Source organism: Channa argus, chromosome 9 (genome assembly GCF_033026475.1).
Source record: "Channa argus isolate prfri chromosome 9, Channa argus male v1.0, whole genome shotgun sequence".
Lineage (NCBI taxonomy): Eukaryota > Metazoa > Chordata > Actinopteri > Anabantiformes > Channidae > Channa > Channa argus.
Genome location: NC_090205.1, coordinates 16,200,438 through 16,222,127, shown reverse-complemented (window position 1 = coordinate 16,222,127; position 21,690 = coordinate 16,200,438). Strand labels below are relative to the sequence as shown.

The following is a 21,690-nucleotide window of genomic DNA, read 5'->3' as shown; positions in this document are numbered from 1 at the left end:
CTCCTTGGGGGAATCATGGCTCAAGACACAGGTGGCTTTTACAAGGATCAGATGACTGATGAAATTATGTTTGTTGATGTAAGAAGGCAAAGTAAATCTCTCAACTCTCCTTACTATAATTCCCTTCAAAACATACTCCATTATGATTTTTCATGAAGCCTGCCAGATGTCTAAACGCTGTTGCATGGTTGCTTCCATTTCGTTCACTATAAACTACATTTAGTTCAGGAGACATAAAGTCACAGAAGGAGGGGTAGTTTAAGAAGCACTGAAGATTGGCTGGAGACTGAGGTTAGTAGATCAGACCACGTGACTGGGCAAGTCGGGCGGGATAGGACTAAGACTTTTCATGGCAGACTTGGATAAGAGAACTTTGAAGGGGAGATTTAGCTTTGATCAGAATATCTGGTAAAGATATTCTCATTTTTTTAATTTGGTATAGTCAGTGGACATATCTGTCATTGAAAGAGTTAGATTTGTCTTGTCAGTAGTTGTGTTCTTCTCCTATACAGTGTGTTTGTTTCCTACTTAGTGAAGGGAAATAACCATAATGGTAATAATTAGACACCAGTTTATCCATTTGTTTACACCAGCATGAGGTCATCTATACTTTGTTGAAACTACACATCATACTCCTTAGGCATTAACCTAATTATAGCCTTTAAAGCTACACAGTATGGGCTCACCTCCTTTAACTACTCACTGACTTCTCAGCCCCTTGACATACCAAAGTTTTTAACAACCAGACAGTTCACCAAGGATACTTTACCCCTCAGTATTTGGAGGAACACACAAATAGAAATGCTGAAGAACCAGTCAGCAGTGTGCATAAAGGACTGTGGTAGGTTGGCAGCAGCATCGTTGTCTACACTCAGCTGCAAAGAAGTCCAAGCTAAGCAGAGTGAAATCATTCTGGACCAGATACAATGGGGAATTATAAAGGTAGGCTCAGGTGCATATCACAATTTTCTTTGTTTAAGAGTGCCTCCCATAGGGTTTGTTTTTTTTTTCTCTGGCAGTTATTTCATACAGTCTGCATAGTCTGCACTTTCCTTCAGGCAAGTTTAGACTGCAGAGAGAGATATTCACTTAGATGGACATGCAAATTTAACTCATGTGTTGGAAATTTTTTTAAGCCAACTAAGATGTTTTGGATGGCAGGTAGTGTTTTTTTTTTTCTTTTTTCAATTAAACAGGGTCAACCACAGTAGGGCCTATTTGGTAAATTAGTACTCAGTCTGTACTGTTTGTGTTATTGTCCGCTGTTTGCCAAGAGGAGGAGCCCTTTCAAATTCAAACAACTTTTCCCATTTCCTGTCGCTGGAAATAATATACCCTGCCCTTGGTTTAAAGGCTACAGTGTAGGTGTGTTTGGTATATTGCAACATCATGAATGAGCAAGAAAGGAATCTGGAAGACTGACAGCTTGGTACATACGCAATAGCAGTATCTCATTTAATACCACATGAGTCAGTTCCGCTCAGACACCTTGAAATTCTTATGCTGCCTTGGTGCCGGGATCCTAGAATACCTTGAGGTTACATTTCATTCAAATGTGTAAGGGACCTCACACATACTTAATGCCCCACCCCCACTCCCTACCTCTTCTCTGGCCAAAAAACTTTTGTTCTCAGTGACTTTGTTTACATGTGCTTAAGTAGCTGGGGGTACTCAGGAGATATCAGCTTTCTTGAGTAATCGAGGAACATTGTTTTACGTGGACTTAAGAAACCTGGTTACTGGAAACCTGCTTATACATGCAGCATAAGAGTGATTTCTCCTCCACCTCTGACTTATTCTGGAAGCCACATAGATTTGAATTTTGTAGTCATAGAAAATGCTGCTTTCTGTGTGTGTTTGTGTCGCAGCAGAGTGACTGTGCAGGTTGACTGAGAGGTAAAAGGGGAGACACATGCAGCTTATCCACAGGAACTGTTTGGATTTTAAAAATCTGCAGGGGAAAGTCAGAATTTGTGTACATAATGAAGCGGCATCCGTTAATGATCTTTCCTTTCATTCAGCCTTTTACTCAGCTGTGCGATTAGAAACCCAGTTACATGTAAACAAAATAAAGAAATTGGCATTCTTGGAAATAAATCTACCTGGGGTAACCATGTTTCCCCAGTCCCCTACCTCAATTTCGGAAACCAGCTTTCCTGGTCACATGTCAGCTTTCCTGAGATGTTAATGTGTATGTAAACGCACTGATGGTAAAAAACCGAACCCACTCTCACAAACTGTCTGTGATCCCGAGCTAAAGTAGTGAATGTATTTACATAACAGTATATGACCCTTTAACTATTTAAAATTATTATCTTTCTGGACTAAATGGACTCATTCAGCAAAGCTGCTGTACTGTGACTTCTGTACTGAGGTCTTTCAGTCACCCTCAGGCGACCATTATGGATTAAGAGCACTCTTATAGACACTTTAAGGAGGTGGAAGGGTTAAGTTATAATGTAGCAGCAGAGCTATTTTGTAAATTAACATATGGTTATATCATAGTGGTTTTAGCAGCTCATTGCAACATGTATCATCTTGGCAGCATTCTGTCTGTCAGTACAGTAAATGATGTAGGTCAAGATGTATGGATCGTGTCTTCATAGCCATACATATGACAGCAGCAGTGGATCTCTCAGGCACTAAAAGTCATGGTGAAATCCCAGTACCCCCAAAGTCAGATAGCTCGGGGGTTATTAGACCCCAATGCTTTTGTCTGCTGTTACAGCCCAGAACTGTGAGGCAGCAATTGCAGCCTTTTGCTGCCCTGTCTGGTTCAACAGGCACCCTTTAGTAAATATGGATCCACCTCGAGCAGCGTTCCCTTGACAGTCTCCCTGTCAACAGATATAATGAGACCATAACTATTCGTTTTACTTTCTCATTTCAATCCCAGACAAGAGGCCAGAGAGAGCAGAGGAGACAGGAACATGTTATCTCTTCCAATGGGCTGCTGGCTTTTTTTCTTCTTTTCCTTTTTTTTTAAAGGCCTGCTGTCACTCATCTCCTGCAACCTCTCCACTTTATCCCATACACACACACACACATATAGTGTTGACCTGTGACATGCTTGGTATTTTAAAGAAGTTTTTGCATTGCAAGGATTTGTGGCTTGGCTGCTGTTCTGTTTGTGTTGTATTTTATGTGATTATTACATACGCAAATCATTATTTAACTTGTGTGTTGTCTCAAGGCCATATGGCATTGATTTGCACCATCACAGACGTGAAACATTGACAGTTTTTTTTTTTTTTTCCTTTTTTGGGCCATATGGCATGTGTGGGCGTGTGTTTGTGTATTACTGGTGGTGGCGTGCGACCATTGATAGTCATTTCTCAGCATCACTCTCCTGTGTATATTGGGAAGGGGTTGACTTGGTGTGTATTTATAAGTGGAGTGTATTTGTAAATGCATGCACATACAGTTTGATGTGTGTAGATTATTTTGTGTGCGTGTGTTTTTTTTTTTTATCAATGCTCCTGTGGTTACCAAATCTTGTGTGTGTGTGTGTGTCCACATAGGAGGAATGCCAGCTCCTGAGCAGAGCCCAGTGACGGAGGAGGGGCTTCTGCTAAACATCCGCAACAGTTCAACTGGCCGCAACATGGAGGCTGACAACACCGCCAACAACATCCTGGCCTCCGTCAAAGAACAGGTAGTGTTTATTGATGGTAAAAGTCCATTTATTTATGTCTTATATGTTAAAAACTGCATTAACATTACCACTATGCAAGGGCTCACATGAATCCGGGGGTAATCTCAGTTTTCCCTGATGTGGGAACATAGCCCTTGTACAGAGATAAATGTCCACAGTATTCATTCCTGTGTGGTAAACTGATGAAAATATTTTTGTTGACAAAAAACTGTGGTCAGAATGGACAGTTTACTTTTTATACAATGCTCATGACTGGGAGCCATTGGTTGTTTATTGCCTTAGTCATGGCCTGACTTGTTTCAATGAACAACCAGGAAAATCATTTCCTGCAGGGATTGTGGGCCTGTTAAGGGACATGCCCTCTGACTAATTCCATCTCTGCCTATCTGTCTCTGATTCATCCACACACACTTTCCTTTCCTATCTGATTTAGTTCCAGCTCTCTCCATATAACCTGGAAAGAAAACTATGCTAAAGAGTTTGCTCTTTATGATTGTAATTTCACCTCTTGACATATCACATTCCTCTATCTTGAATTGAATGAAGTGTTGAATGACAATGAGTAACAAAAAGACCACATGCGTCCTATTTAGTTTTACAGCAGAAAAGTGAGTTTTACTTACATTCGCAGGTCAGGAAAGAGTAGGATACCTCTCAATGTCACTTCCTTCCTTGAAATATTTCTCAGTGGTTTGGCCGGTTAGGGCAGATATCCATGAGACGGACAGGAAGAGCAAGTAGGCTGCCTGAGCGGTTGCTTTCAGAGTGTCTAGCTAGAGACATGCCTCAGAGAGGATTATTGCTAGTCGAGGCAGTAAAATGATCGTTCTCCTCACTATTTAGCAGATTTAGACAAGCAAATAAGAGTGTGAATGAAAGTGGAAATCTACTGAAGTCAGAGATTAGGTTTGTGTGAATGTGTTTTTTTTTTTTTTTTTGCTCTACGCTCTTGCGTGAGGTTTTCCTGTGATTGTTGAGAGGCAGACCTTCGAGGGATCCCAGTGTTGATGTAAACATGCAAGTCTGCTGTGCGGTAGCTGTGGCCGCAGTTAGAGCTGGGGCTTGGTGTGACTGAGTGTTTGGTAAGTGTTTATTCTGTGGTTCTTTTTATTTTTTATCTTTTATTCTGCTTTTCTTTTGCCGATTTTCTTTTGCCTCATGTCTTCCTCTATTTCACTTTCTCTCTCTTTCCAAACTTCACTTGCTGTCACTGCTGTAGTCATAGCTCCACAGGGTTTTTCCAAATGCCCAAAAAAGGGCAGATTCACCAACGTATAATGATTGCAAGCTTCACTGTGTTCATTTACTTGGACTTACAGTATGTCTCCTTTACTGTAGTTCATAGGTATTGGAATTCTGTCTTTGTTCAGTGTCTCTTTAATAGCACAGATCCATAATGATTTATTGCACAGGCCATATAAATGTTTAGATGTCAGTGTTTTTCTTGCAGCACATCCCTACTTGGTAAGAGCTACACATGGTATCTTTCAAACTTAACTTGATTGCAGACCCTAAACCAGTTTTGTAATTTAGAATAAACTTAATAAACTAAATTTGCCTTTTTATCACTATTATTATTATTATTATCATATCAAACTTTAATTTAACCCAGAGGTGTGTTTTGAGGATTATCTAAGACCTAGATTTGTATCTGTTTAAGTCTAATTGGAGCAGTGGGAAGCTGTGGCATTCATTTAGAAATCCTTTTGTGTGGATTCAGCAGTTATGCTATTACATGCCTTAAATGTATTTAACCTTTTTTAAACTTGGATTTGTCTTTGGTATTAATTAAAATAAAATCAAGTTGGAAAAGTATTTGGGTAAAACAAATTACTGTAGATGAAAATCACCTAGGAAAATTTGAAACAATACTTGTACAAAGTTTTTTCGTTTGCTTATTCAAACTGAGGTTTTCTGGCAGTGGCATAATATGGGAATAACACAAACATACTTTTACATTTTTATAAAACTCAAAAAAATAATTAACTATGACAAGTTACATATAAATGTCTAGGTCATATTTTGCACTATATCAAAATCAAGAAATATTCTCTTTATTGCTCTGCCCTGGTGGGACATTAGATCCAAAATGAAGTACCACATTGGTGTTAAACAAGACCTATAAAGACCCAGGAGCTATATAACTCTAATTATAACTTGATAAAATTTACTCTTTAATTTTGTACTTACGCCTGGGGGTAACTATATACAGTAACTAATGCAAATGTTTTCACAAGAATGTGACGGTATTAAAAGATATAAAGTGTATTTAAATGATATGATATAAATGGTAAAAGCAATGAATTTAAATAATAAAGTCACATTTTTGTAACATTTCTTGATGATCATCCACATGTGGTTTATGAAGCTTGTCGATGACAAAAGTGATTATTTTTAATAATAATATGCCCAAATTAAACATGTACCTTATCACAAGACCTGCAAGGGCAAACCTATTTAATACAGACTTTGGGGAAGGGTTAGTGGAAAATGGGTACATTGTGGAATTCAGAGGAATGAATAAATATCAGAATTTTAGAAGAATAAAATTCTGCATATCACAGTTATGTAATAATCGAAAAATTATCCAGAATTGTGCATTCTACATTTTCAGAATGTAGAAGACAGACAGCTGGGGAAGCTCAGGACTGTACCTATTCTACGCTTGTAATGTGAATGGAGGAACAGAATTAGTGTAGCAATGACCCAAATTAAGATATCTTAATGGCAACATTTAACTAAATGGCTTTTAGCAACTTAGCCATTAGCAGTGTACAACTATTTGATGAACTAAGTTTACAATGTTAAATAACTTTTGACATTTGATGTTTTGTGTGTGTGTGTGTGTTTGGTAGCACAAATTTTAAGCACATCACTGAAATTAACATGCAAAGCAGTAAATTTATATTTTGCCCATCTTAACTGGTAGAAATGACTATTTGTTTTATTTTGTTGGATAAAGTGACAAAGTAGAAGTTTAAGAGTAAAGAAAATTAGGTTACATGGTGCTTTTTAAAACCTCATATTTATAAAGTTTAAACCCTAACAATGTGCTTTATCTTGCTTGAGGGAAATAACACAACCCACTTCCAACTGTAAACTGTTTCTATACTCAAGTCTGCAGAAAGTCTGCACAGTGTTAACTATATATCAGGTATATTAGCTTAATACAGCTAAAGCAAATTTTCACTGCGAAATGTGTAATTCAAGCTGTTACAGTTTTAAAGATGTGCATTGCAGTTATGCAAATATTGAGAAAAGTGTGCTACAGGATTACATTGTAAAAGACCAGTTATGAAATTAAGAAACAAACTTTGTCAAAGACCAACAGCTGTTAAAATCTGGTTGAAAGGGTGCCATGAGATTTGTTGTACTTGATGCATCAGAACTGTAGATTAAGGGCAGCGTTTCTGGTTTTGTGTGCACAGGCATCTGCAGGTCTCATGTTATTTGGCAGATTTTAATTTGCTGTTAGTACTGTGTGAATAAATGTAATATTGTGAAGGCAAAGACAAGTAAAAATACTTACAAAATAATGACTGTAAGCACTCAATCCATCCACCAATTATCTGTATCGCTTTTCCTGTAAAGGGCTTCAGGGGAGCTGGAGTGTATCCCAGCTGCCTGGTGAAAGACAGGGTATATATTAGAAAGGTTACTAGCCTATCTCAGAGCTAATATGAATGTATACTGTGCAGAATGTAAAATATCTTTTTAAAATAAGCTTTGCAAATCTTCTACATTAAGGGAAACTTCAAAGCGTATTTGGTATTTTAGTGTAGGTGTTCATGTACACAAATGTAAATGCACATACTCTAGGGCATGGATGAAAACCTTTTTATAGGACCCTTGTCAGAGTACATTGACTGTTGCATCGAGCACCATTAACAGCCTTTTGAGAACAAGTCAAATTTGATTTTGAAGTAAGTATAAAGGAGGCCTGAGATTGTCTAGTAAAGCAGTCTGTGGCACCAACAGAGAATGCATCAATGACTGTGAAGTCAGGTCTTTAAAGAGCATTTCTTTATTGATTACTTTGCCCTCATCTCAGCTTGCCACAACATCTCTCAGGAGAATAGTAGATGCACGACCAAGGGGCCCTTTAGTTGCATTAACTCCACATAAGTTCAGTGGATTCTCATTATGTTTATTTTACTTACGTTTGTGTTACAGCCTTGGGATGCTGGCAATTGTTGGCAATGGTGAGACATGCTTCTTTCTGACAGTTCACACATTGTTAAAGAGTAAAGCCAGTATGTAAAGTTTAGTCATTATATTATTAACTGAACTCTTGAAATGTCAAGATGTATTACAGGAACATTGCACATTTTCACACTATTAACGACTCAACATATAAAGTAACTTGTTTGAATAGCATGTTTGTTTTTGGATGTTGGAGAGAGATTGAGGGGATAAAACGGGAGGGTTGCGACTGTGGCGAGCCCTGAAAGGGACAAGCTGAAAGTATTTGAGCCCCACATGTTTTGTTTTAAAAGGGTCATGATCAAAAGCCCTGTTCTTATTCAGTGACTTTTTACTTTAACTTCACACATGAACATCACACACTGTTCTTTATTTTTTCTGTGTTGTGGTGACACTATGGTCAAATTAGCCTGTGGACTCTTATACCACTGTTGAGCAGATCATTTCTAGTAACAAGCTTGTGCCTTGGAAACTTTTTCCTTTTCCCTCTGTATTATAAGACTTGCCCTCAGAGTAATGCTGTTATTAGCTGTGCCTGACATGCCTATATCTACCACATGGCTGGCATAAAAGGTCTCATAGGCACGCTGTCTATGGTATTTCAGTACATCACCTCGCAGAAAACACCACAGTGGAATTTTCCCACTTTGTTATAGTTCAATACGCATGAAAAATCTGGCTGCCTCCTGATTCTCCCTGGCAAACTAGAGTCACACAGCATACACCCGTGAGCTGACCTTGCTTTGAGTGCTACAACTCCAGGCTTGATGAGCTGGCTGAAAATATTACCCACTTCTTCTTGTTTTAAAAAAGCAAGACTCATCTTTGTATAAGTGACCTAGCTTAAGGGGTTAATATTTGGGATCAGAGCAAAGCTCCAAGTCAGTGTTTTTGCCATTATGCTTTGCAGCAGGAAGGTTTACTTCTCTCTACAGGCATTTGTCTGTTCCACCTCCATAGGCGAAATAAGGACTTGAATTAATTAATCGACTAGTGATTTTCTCCACTCCTCTGGGTCTTATCTGCCTTCTTCTCCCTAGTGCTGCTGCTGTGACACAGGCAAGGAGAAATCTAGAGGCATAAGCATTCTGGCCTCGATTATAATCATAAAAATGGAAGCCTGGCTCTGAGCAATTACCCCATGGGGGAGCAGAACAAGAATGAGAGGAGAGCGTGAGACAGACTCAGAAGGGAGGGATACAGGTGAAGGAGAGTGCTCAGATATACAGAGGAAGGACAAAATGCTCAGATATTGAGCGAGGGCGCAGAGGGTGGCGAGTGAAGGGAAAAGGACAAAAGTGAGAATGTGAGCCTGATGGGGAGAGACAGAGTCAGAGATGCTGTCACCTGTGAATGGTTCTCTAAAGCTCTGTGGCAGGAGGCTGTCAATGCAGAGGAAAACAAAAAGGAAGGGTAGATAATCTGCTCCCGTGTGTGTGTGTGTGGCTGGCTGGCCTGGCACGTTGCTGTAGTTTTGAACCAGCCCTTGGGGATTTCCCCTCAACTAGCCTGTTAATATTCATCACTATCACTGTCATTATCATCATCACTATCACTATCACTATTCGCTCTAATCATTGCCATCGTCCATAGCACATGGAATGGGTTGATTGCGAGCAGTAGTTGTATACGGCAAAGTGGAAACACCGTAAATACTGTTGAGCTGTCCTTGGAAAGACATGCGCCCACTGTGAAAGTGTAGGGAAGTTGATTGGGTGAAAGACCAGTGAGGTTTACAAGTGTCTGTGTCGGGCTTTGCCCAAATATCTTACAGTTTTTCTTAATGACTGATCCTCCAGTGATTGCAATACTCACTGCAGTTTTTGTTCACTACATCAACCTTCAGATTGATGGTCTTTAGATTGCTTTTTCTCTTCGTTTTGTCCCAGAGCAATGTTCTCTTTGTCTGACACAAACCTATTGATCTCCCAGTGGAATTGTAGGTTCGGAGGTCTACGTGAGTTGCAGGTCTACATGTCTGTGTGAGTGCACTGCTGCAGTATTTTTGCAGGTTCTACATTCACCCTATTGCTAACAAACTACCTTTCCTGTTCACCCTTTACCAACAAGGATCACTGATACATTTTGTAAAGTTTAGGTGACTGAGCAATTATAAATGAGTCAAGCCTGTCAAAGTGGATAAGCAAATAAACTGACAAATCCAAACAAAAGAATTTGTGGGGAAAAAAACAGTTGGATCTGCTCATAAACATTGACACACATTTTTCTTTTCATTCTCCCCCTCATAAAGTCTTTCCTCTGTCTTTATTATTGACAGCCTTTCTTTTGTTGCCAGGCTCTTTGTGTTCCAAGTACTAGGTGGTGCACTTGCCAATACAGATGACAGCTCTTTTAATAGCGTTCACCACACAAATGACAGTTTCTCTAATGGCATTTTAATTATGAAACCAAATTGTAACTTCCTTTTCATGTTCAAATATAGAGAAACCCAATGTTCTCCAAGGTCTTACTCATTTGTTATCTGAAATGCAACAAACATAAAATTATTATTAAGATTATAGTTAGATATTTTAAAATTGCGTTTATTACAAGTGAGCTGGTCTCACATAGAGATCACAGTGTTGATAAATATGATTTGTCACTGGAAGTGGTGACTGAGATCAACACCATAAAGCCAAATCTAGGAACCCAGCATCAACAAAAGGGTTATCTTAGTTTGACCTTAAATTTCATTCCCCCAGTGTGTCAATTTGCTCTTAACAGCAGTTCTCCTAACAGATTTTTCTTTAATTATTTTTATAGCCCTACACTCTCCCTGGTATAACTACTTGTATTGTCCTGTCAGAAAATCTGGCAGAAATGATGTCCTATTGTAAACTAGCTTTTCCATTATCTGAGAGTGAATAGTGTTTCACATTTATGTTTGTGGCCTCTTGTCACATTATCAGCTTATGCAGTATAAAAGCTCTGATGCAGCTATAGGTCCTAAAGCAATTTTCTCCCTTTGACTCACCTATAGCTATGCCTTCAGCTGCGTAGTCTCTTACCTCAACAGGCCACTTTATTTATAAATTACTTTCTCACAAATCTGGTGGCATGAAGCTGCAACCAATTTCCCCTAACCTTAGTATTTTAGCAAGGTGACTTTGTCTGTTTTTATTAGTAATTGCACTGCATGGTTCCTGCAGGTTTGATCACACAACCTGTTCTGAGGCCTGTTGTCTTTGCTTACACCTCAGGCCTGCTTTTCTGTCCCTGCTGCTGCAGAAATCCTTTAACCTCTGCTGTCATTCGCACACTGTGCAGCAGCATTGGGCTCTCTTTGGAATGCATCTGTGACACTGCAGTGAGGGTGCAGAGCTGTCAAGCCTCATTGCCACGTAATAAACACATTTCTTGTAGATTCTCATCTTTGGTTAAGAGAAAAAACATCTGTCCTAGATATGCAAAATGCATCCACGACATCACAAATGAACATGTAGCCTTTTTTCCCGGCCTGAATCACACCAAAACATACATAACCACAGATTCAGATTGAATTGCACTTGAGGTAATAAGAACTGCATTAAGAATAAGATCTCTCGTGTTAATTAATAGTGGAATTTAGAAACTCACTGTCAAGGATTAGGCAAAGTTTGCTCTAATGTATACCTCACACTTATTATTCTATATTAGATTATTAAAATGAAAGGTGCTGAGTTACAAGAATAATCAAGCATAATTTTTATGCATCACTGGCACTGCATCACATTATCCTAATTCAGCATTTTTCTTATATATAGCATGGGTGTTGTGGGTTCTAGTTTCAAGTAAAGCAGGTAAAATGATGCATCTGTCAGTAATTCATTTTGATGTACACATGTCACTTTGATAGATGGGTTAACACATTTTTGTATATGTGTTGGAATGTGGACAGATATAAGCAAAGTGTATTACCAATGTAATGATGTAATTATTTAAAAATACATACATTATATACAGTATAGTGTTTTGTTTACTTATGCAAATGGGTCATGTATTGTCAGCCACAAGTATAGAGATGACCTGGAAGTGTATATACTGATTGCATGCTGCCATATGTCATCTGTCTCTCTCTGAGGCTGAAAGTGGTCGGGGATCCATTTAAGCTCTTGGTCTAAAGGCAAATAAGACCCAACAGCCACATTTTAATGCAAAAAAGAAGCTTTCAAGCCCTTGTTGCTACAGGAAAGATAGCCACCTATTGTCCCTGTCGTCTCCTTCCACACCGAGCCTTGGACGGACCAAGTCTGGGCCCACACCCATTACATACACAAACCCTGTGTAATGGTCATTACTCTTGTGCTCAGTCTGACTTGGTGGATTGTTATGTTAATAGAAGAAATGTTTCCTTTTCTACAACTCCCGGCAACCCAATTTACTGTAGGCCCAAGCTTGGGAAATGCAGTGAATCAACAATAGCAGTAAGTACTCACTCTCTTTCTCTCTTGCTAATATGAGCGCCTCTTACAAGTGTGATCCTTATCCTTGTTTCCTCAGAACAGGTTTCATTTTGACACAAAGCCCTGTATATCGTAAGATAATTATGTATATACTAAATCCATATTCCTTGTGGCTTTTTAACGGAAAACCTAGAAAGGCAAATGATAGGTCTACTTTACGTAATGAAGACAGGAAATATCCATCCTAACTACCATCTTGAATTAGAGGTACAGGGAAATATCCAGTCAGCTGTTTTACTAGCTTGGCAACGAGCATCTGTCACACATACGTCCATTATTAGGGTATTCCTGTTGCCAGCTTACGATTCTGTTTTCATTTACAATCAAGCTGCATCTCCAAATATTTATGTGTTTATTTATGTACTCATAGAAGTGTCATTGTTTGCAATTAGTACTGAAGATCTGGAGTCCAAAAACTGGAATTTGGGACAGCCCTAATATTGAAAAAAAGTTGCTGGCCTCAACTAAGTAATACACTGCCAAACCAAACAACTGGATTCTGAGCTTAAAAGAAAAAAGCGCAAATATGGTCGGACAAGAATAGACTAGAAGAATAGATTTCAACTTTCTGTGTAGTTGAGTGATACAACATTTTTTTTCAATTAGATGTGCTGTAAAAAAAAAACCCAGTTTCCCACAATTTAAGTCATCCCATGTTGTGCCTCCTGTCGGTGCTAATCGTGCATGGAAATCAAGAAGATTTTCACACTTTAGGATGGTTCTTACTTGTGTGATCTCCCGCTATATGCTACACGTCTGAAACACCACTCAGGGCGATGTCCGAGGCTGAATTCTCCTATCATTGTCCGGAGTTCTTATATGAAACAGGCTCACAAGAATACATATTTAGTTACACCTAGTTTACATTTTCAATCTCTCTTCCCCACTTTTATACATGTGCATGTCCATGCATTATCCCCTTCCTGTGTCTCTTTAACCTTATGTTCTTACACACTAGAGTGGTTTCAGATTTGTTTTCATGAAACACTGAATCGCTGTTGGAATTACGTCTCCCTCTGTCTCCCTCTCTGCATGCATATGTGGATCACAGTTTTGTCACTAATACTAAATGTCCTTTCTCCCCTGATGCCAAACCTTGATGCCATAGCCCCAACATATCCCTGCTTTCTTTTTTGAAGCCATCTTTTTAGCAAAGCCCTAAAAATACATACAAGATATAGCTGCACCAGTATGTGTGCAGAAGTGATGTCATAATGTCTTTCAAATCTATCATGTTGAAGCATTAAGCATCACTTGAAGGGTTCGTTCCTGGATGTTTGTGAGACAACATTCTCCACCGTTTGTGAACTTCACGTTCTGTGTACATTTGTGAGAAGATGTGATGAGGTGTGTCCAAGAGCAATAGTTTAGCTCTCGAGAACTATAACTAAATAAATTGTTTTATAACAGCCACCATTTTAGAATACATTATGTCTAAACAGCAACTCCTGAATTGAATTTGCAATTCTTTCTTTGACAATGTTATATTGACAAATGTTGTATAGAAATATATAGGAGTGTGTCTGTTGTACTTTCATAATGTAAACTAAATCACATTTGTGTTATAAAACATAAGAATGTAGGGTTGTAATGAAGGTTTGAAGTTGTCAGCTTTCATGTGACAAAATCTCTCAGTAGGAGGTTACTTGTCACAGTATTGATGGTTCATCTCTTGAAGGCTCAGCGTTGGAGCCACTCTCTCTGTTCTGATCCCCAGTGTGTAACCTGTGTTAGCTTGTGAATGTGTAGTTGCATCAAGTAAAAGAAGACACTGGGAATGGCCCGAATGATTTCCTGAGGAGTCTGCTTCTTAAGTCTGGCCTGTGCTGTACGATAAAGGGATAAAGATAATCTTAATGATAAAATGCAGTGTGCTCAGTACTTAATTTTGGTGTTTAATTATTCAGTTTGGTTCTATTAGAATATACTGTATGTTTTATGTTATATGCAAATTAAATGAACTGTCAAATAAAATGCCTTTATTATAATGTATATCATGTCGGATATGGACATTTTTATTCTTACAACAGTTCTAGCCATTTCAGCCCAAGGCAAAAAAATGAATAAATAAATAAATTCTTTCCCATGCACCCATTTATAGACCACTGGGCTGCATTTAAGTAAATCACTGTGGGTTAGAGTACAGTTTGCCTTTTATGTTTCCCTCCCTCTGCTCTTTCTGACAGAGCAGAGGGAGGTTAGGGTGTTTTCTGCGTAAAAGCAGGATTACACTTCCGTTCTCCACATCCAGGGGTTACATTTGGATACATTAACACACGTGTTTCTGTTATACTTGCATGGTAGATGTACATGTCCACAAGGGGAAGTACCATATTTAACAAACAATCCAGAAACTGACATTAAAAGTACGTGTTCACTCAGTGTCTGTAAATGTAAACGGGTGTAATGGTTCCTCGGCAGTATGCTCTGCTGAGATGTGGTCTACTGAACTGAATTTCACAGAAGTAGAGAGCACAAAAGTACAATGACAAAAGAAAGTATGTAAAGCCTCTGCTTTACCTTGTTTTCTGGACTCATTGCTCAGATGAGGACGTCATGTATTTGATAGACATATAGGTAACTAAAATTTCCTGTCCTTGAATAAACGTATAAATGTTTTACGAGATAACAGGAGTGGTCATATTAAAGACCAAATGGTAAATTGTGTAACCAAATAGTTTATGTCCCATGTGAAGTATAGTATGCTATCAAACCCTGCCTTTCTATTTTCCTATTTTTTTTTTTTTAAATCTTCCTTTTTTGAAACCTAGATCTCAAAATGCTCTCCTGAGACCCTGTTGCATTCTAAGTGCAGTCTTTCAGTGGTGACATTTTATTTGCATGGCAACTCAAAACACAGTGGAAAAAAAAAGACGACAAAGACCATTTAAAAAACATTTAAAACAGCAAATATAAATATTGTATAAAATCTGTGTGAACATCTAGAGAGGTATGAACTGTGAACTTCTTATTCTGTCTTCTTCTTTTCCATTCTGCTTTTTTCCTGTAACTTTCTGATTAAACCCCACCGCCCGACATTATCCAATCTGCGTGTTCAATGCACTTCTCCACGCAATGTACTGTTAGAATTTGGGAGCTGCTGTGCCCTTTGTGACCTATGGTATTGATAATTCCATTCTTTGTGTAGGTAAGCTAACATTTACGTGCATTGATGGAGAAGTATAATTCCACCTTAAGTTGCTCTTAGTGTAAACTACACATTTCCTGCAGCTGCTTTAAAAGCAATGACAGATTTCTTTTATTATTTGAATTCAAGTGGAAGCATATTGTGTTTGTCAAAGATTACTGTTGCTGTCTGCAACCAACTAATAAAAATGTGTGTATATAAACTGTGAACATATTCTGTGTTAATTCTTATGCAGATCGATTTTAAATTTTGCTAAAGTATATTAGGATATTAGGATACAAATCTGTCATGTCACCAGTCTACATCTAGGCCAACAAAGAGAAACATTCACAGACAGACAACCATTCACACTCACATTACCTAGAGACAATGTAGAGTCACCAGTTAACCTAACTATCTGAGTTTTGGTACCGTACTTATCCTGTAAGTGTATCCCATCAGTTGGCAACACTTTTTTTTTTTTTTTATTTTACAAATTTTGTATTTTAGGAGAAGAGAAAAATGTGTTTAACCTGAAAAAAAAAAATGAAAAAGCACTATTTTTATTTTTTTAAGTTAATATATGAACTCCACATCATCACAGTTTTTAATAGTGTAGATCTACTGAAGATTTTTAGTTCAGGGCTCATTTAAAAGTTGCACTTCCCAATATTAGGTAGATGAAAGTAACAGATATAACCATTAATGGAAGACGTGTTATCTCATACACCACATCATGCCTGGATGATTATGAAACTAAATTAAATGAAATCTGGGGGTTAAGAGAGAGTTGTGAGTTGCGGGGCTAATGATATTCACAACATGCGGTTGCAATCTTAAAATTAAATCAGATTAAACTTACCTTCATCGTCAAAGAAATGTGCCAAAACACACTCTATGCTAAAATAAATGTTCTGCATTCATAGCAGCAGGAGACCTCAGATGTTGATTACTGATTTTGACATATCAACAATAACTGGGAGATTGTCAAACTGATGTGATATCAGTTGATGGTTTTACTAGAGGAGTCATCTCACTCAGCACTATGGATAGAATAAAACCCTGCCTGTAGTGTACCACCCTGTTTTGTTCACCACTGTATATTATTAATTTCACTACATACGTTAGACATCTTGGGTGCAAGGCTTTATGTGGAATGAATAAAGCTCTGTTTTATCGTATTTATTTGTAGCATACAAACAATAGGGAAGGCATTGGTTCAGCTGGTAGAGTGGCCGACCATGGGGTCGAAGGGTCACGCCCCACTCTTCCGGCGTAAAAATTTCCAAATCAACATGCGGACAAAATGATCTGCTGTGGTGACCAATAACTTATGGGATATATCGAAAGAAAAAATTGTAGCAAACAAACACCACAAAATGTCATAAGTGTTGGTTTATGACAGTCCATGGATACCCCATTCACATGAAAACATGCCATTAAGGAAGCAGGGCTTAACAGTTTCCCCTGCTGCATTCACCTTCTAACTGCACTCAAGCTTCACATAGTGAGACATATAGGAGGAGTGCAGTGAAGTGTATAGTCTGGGGGAGGGGTGAGTCAATAGTGAAGGGAAATTTCAGTGTAACCTCAGGAAACACTGGGAAAGGAGGTGTGAAAAGTAGGCTGGTCTTGGTGATTAGGGTGACTAAACTAACTCAGACAGGTCAAAAAGGGGGCTCTGAGCCTGTGTGTGTCTATGCATGTATAGAGCTGGCTATGGATATTATTTACTGTGGTAAAGGACATTGCATGCAACATGCATGGGACCACTAAGGAACAACTACCATCTGTGGATAGATCTGTGGTGAGTGAGGTCTTTTTGCAAGTAAAAAAACATAACTGCTGGTGATATAATGCAATAGTCTTTGACTTGCAGAGAGCTGTGTAGGTGAGTAAAAAGGTATTTCTAAGGTATGAAAATGTGTGTGTGTGTGCATAAAAGGCCCTTAGCATGTTTTATGAGTGTCATGATGCAGTTCTTGGACCTGGAGAGCTGTGCAAGTAATAACCTCAGTTAGATAATTAGTCAAATGCTGATTTCTACTCAACTCCCATAGGAACAGTGCCGCCAAGGCTAAATATCACCCACTGAAGTGGTACTTATCTCTCTGTGTGGGCTGGAAAAATGGCAGTACCATATAGCCTGTGTGTATTTACACTTAAATAAATGTATGGGGATATACCTTGTCTTAGTTTTCTCTTTTTTTTCTTTTGAGCTACTTGTGAGCAAGCTTGTTCTTAGTGGTGTTCGCTGGCAGTCAGACAGACATTTGCCGCATGTTAAAACAAGGCTGTGATGGCGGCGGGTGTGTTGTTTGACATACTGGTGACAATGAAATGTGATCCAGGTAATAGTGGAAGACCAGGTTGTTGTTTTTTTAGATTCCAAAACAGAACACAGTGGTTTGTAATACTCAGACAGAGCTATATAACCCTGGAAGGTTGTTATAGCAGGAGCTGTTTTATCTTTGTTTGTTACAATCTTTGGGTAAATCGTAAAAACTGTTAGAAGCTGTCAAACTGTCAGCTTGTGTCTCTCATAGGTACGCTTACATTTGTCATATCTGTACAGAAATCTATCTGTGATTATGATGAATTCCTAACCTTCAGTTCTTTGACTTTTTTGTTGTGGTTGTTGTGCAGGAGCTCCAGTTTGAGCGGCTAACCAGGGAGCTGGAAGTGGAGAGGCAGATTGTGGCCAATCAGCTGGAAAGATGCAGAGTCGGGGCCGAGTCGCCTGGCGCTTGTAGCAGCAGGTAATGAGAAGATGCATAAACATACACACAAAGACACATGCACACGCACACAAAACCACAATCCAACACATGTCTTTTTCATCCTTCACAGCGGTGACCATATTCCATAGTGTAACCTTATGGCATAGTGATGGAGCAACCCAGAGTGCTTAAATCTGTCCTGTTATTTTAAAAGGAACAGAAATGCTCCAGTTTCTCCTAAGCTAATCAGAAACCTGGATTAATACATTTGCAGAATTTAAATATGTTTTAGCTTTGTCATTATAAGTTATTAAGTGTAGATTGCTGAACAAAAATAGCAATTATTATCATGTTTAAATTGTGGTAGTAAAATCTACAAAAACACGAGGTCTGAACAATGACTTCACAGGCTTAGTTTTATCAGTGACAGCATGTGTATGTGTTTGTGAATCTGCATGGTAGTGGAGTGTTGTTTGCTCAGTGAAGCACTCCTGTCAGTGTGAAAGAGCCACAGAGTTTGTTCTGGGAATTCATTCCCACTTCATCAGCTAAGACACAAGGCTGCCTGATCATCACACCTCAGCGACCACACATTCTGTCCTATCTGCTGTTGCTCAGACATGTCAGGTTCATTCGTAAAGCTCAGTACCATGTACAGTATCTCAGTGTGTTTTGTAGGCCAGCTTTTATAAAGGTTTTACACTAGTATGCCCCAATGGAATTTGTGTGTGTTACAACTTGTGTAGAAATGCACCCATATACAAGCACACTGTCACTAATGACAAATAACCACTTTTAAAATCAATACCTGTATTTGTACAATATTTATTATGCTCCTGATACGTATATTAATGGTTTCGAGCAAGATCAGCAGAATAAAACTTTTATTTAGACAAAATTGATTTCTAAAGAAAGCAAAAAAAATCTTAGTATGTGAGAATGAAATAGGAGATGTTTTGTAATGCTTGGTTGTTTTTATTATGAACCACGTAGCAGTTACTGTACACTTGTTAAGCAATGAATATGTTGGCCATCTTTTAGGTCAAGTTAAAACAAAGTACAGTAGCGGTTCATAGACTGTGACATTTAAGGGATTACTCAATGGTTAGATTTTGCAGGCACTATTAATGCGATGATTCTTTTGTGCGCTTGCTTATTTGCTTCTATTCATGGCGTGTGAATATGTCGCCTTGAAAGGTTTGTGGTTACACAAAGGTTGCTGATACAAGGATATGATGGTGAGACATTAAGTTAAATAGTAAATCATCTCTGTATGTAGGATGCAGTTTGATTGAATGCACTAAGGTATTAAATAACTGAAACCATATTTGAATATTGATGGCATTTACATGGACTTAATTAACCAGTTTACAGTTGGTTAATTTCTTTGCTGTGTTTTACACGTGAGGACGTATGTGTGTAGTAAAAGGCTGAATGAAAGGAGACTTTGTGTGTGATAACTTTCTGCAACTGCTTGTGACACTTATTGACTGACTGCTGAAATGGGACATCTATGTGAACATTATCTCTGTCAGTTTACTCCCATTTAAATTGTTTATAGTCCACTCATGCTGGATGATTATTGAGAGGGATAACATTATAAAAGCTCTCGGCTTTGTTGACACACTGGAACCATGATAACAACACAAGCAACTGTAAAGGTTTGTTGAGCACCCAGTTAATCTAATCAGCTCATTTGGAGTCATTGTTTTTTTTACACTTCCTCTAATCAATATTTGAAATATAACCAGCTACAAGCAAGTTTCTAAATGTCCAAAGTCTTTATATTATATTATGTTTTTCCATGTTAGAAATTTGTCAGTTGCTAATGATGCCAGATTTGAGTAGCATTCTTTCTCCAATGGACATTGATGCAACTGGTATATATGGATCATGGCATTTGGTCCTAAAAGGGGCTGTGATAGCACTCTGTGGTCTTTTCTGTCTTTGTTGTAATAGGCCCGCTACCCTTACCTTATACATTCTTGCACTTCAGCCTGCATAGCTACAAAAAGCACCCGCCTACTACCAGCTGATTGCAGCTCTCTGGAATAAGAGTGCCAATTTCCCTTTTGTCCCCTTTTATAGAGGTACAGATATAGAGCAACCTCAACTGCTGCTAGGCCCAAATGCCAACTCTGAAATTTGTTAGCTATGCTATATTCTTTTATTTTTTCTTTATTTAAAAAGTGGTCTTTTTAGCCTCTGTTTTATTGAATCCGGCAATGCCAGTGATCATATTTGGAAATAAAATACACTTTGTTTTATACAGCTATCCTGTATGTACTCACTCATGAGAAACGTTGGAAAATAACAGTGCCACCTTAGGACTAAGGAGTCTTTAAATGCTTTTTGGTAGTTTTTTATTGTTGGGGCTTTTTGTCTTTCTATTCCAATATTAAAGCAGGTTTCCCATGTACATTTTTAACTTTGCTCTTGTTATATGCAGTCCCCTCCCAAGGTATTAGTCCAATTAAATTATTTTTGCAGTACATTGAAGACCTTTGGGATTAAGATTAAAGAAATGCATATCAGATGAAATTCTTTCAAAGATTCAGAAGTTAATTCTGCTTCAATCATGAGTTAAATCATCAATAGAGATTGTTCGGTCTGTTCCAGAAGCAGCTATGCAAGCGCAAGGCAAGACACAACCTTCACCATGCTTCACAAAGCTTGCATGGTTTGGCTTGTGAGCATATTCTATCTTCCTCCGCACTTGGCCTTTTCATCACTTTGGAGGTTAATCTTATCTTCAGCAGACCATAAAACTTTGTTCCAGAACGTTTGTGGCTCCTCTACTTTTTTTTGCAAATTCCAACTTCACTTTCTGATTCTTACTGCTGATGAGGGGTTTGCATCTTGTGGTATGACTGTATTTCTCCTCATGAATTCTTTCTTACCTTTACTCCTGTTCTGTTGAACATTTCACTGGGGGAGTTTTTCTTCACAGTTCTTCTCTCAACAGCTGTTGTTGTTTCCCTCGGCCAACCTGTTTGTGTATCTTGCTCATTTGACTTTTATATCAATACCTAGCTAAATATCTTGATACAGATACTGAAACAATACCACAGCATAAACCTAAAACATCAGGAGAAGTAATGAAATAATAGATGATCGAGCATGAAGAGCAACATTTTTAAAAATTCTGAGAGAGCTGTAGAAAATGCACTCAGTAGACCGCAGCCCTTTACCAGTGAGGTGTTTTAAGTAATTTGTAAACATCATAGATTATTGCATTGCAGGCTAATTCTGGGTTTGAGTTTCAAAACAATTAAGTGTCATTTAATAAAAAATATTTTCATGCTAGAGTTGAAACACTTCTTTACCAAAGGTTTATGTCCTACTGTGCACATTTTCTAAACATAGAAATTAATATTTAGGGATGCATATTATTTATGCATAACTATGATTTTTTGGTTGATCAATAATTTTTTTGATTAAAAGATGAATCTATAGCTTATTTTCCCCCTTTAAGGTCTTTTTAAAATTTTATTTAACATAACAATAAATTGACTAAAATAAAAGCTTATCTCTCTCTCTCTC

At 38.2% G+C, this 21,690-nt stretch overlaps 1 protein-coding gene across 7 annotated transcripts in view; it reads left to right on the top strand.

Moving 5' to 3' along the window:
- pkp4 (plakophilin 4) overlaps positions 1 to 21,690 on the top strand; it is a 74,388-nt gene that overhangs the window by 12,542 nt on the left and 40,156 nt on the right. For all 7 annotated transcript variants that reach the window (XM_067514909.1, XM_067514906.1, XM_067514907.1 and 4 more), the window contains exons 2-3: positions 3,522 to 3,655; positions 18,074 to 18,186. In XM_067514909.1, coding sequence (XP_067371010.1) covers positions 3,527 to 3,655; positions 18,074 to 18,186 — 242 coding nt within the window. In that variant the 5' untranslated portion in view covers positions 3,522 to 3,526. The remainder of the gene's footprint in view (positions 1 to 3,521; positions 3,656 to 18,073; positions 18,187 to 21,690) is intronic.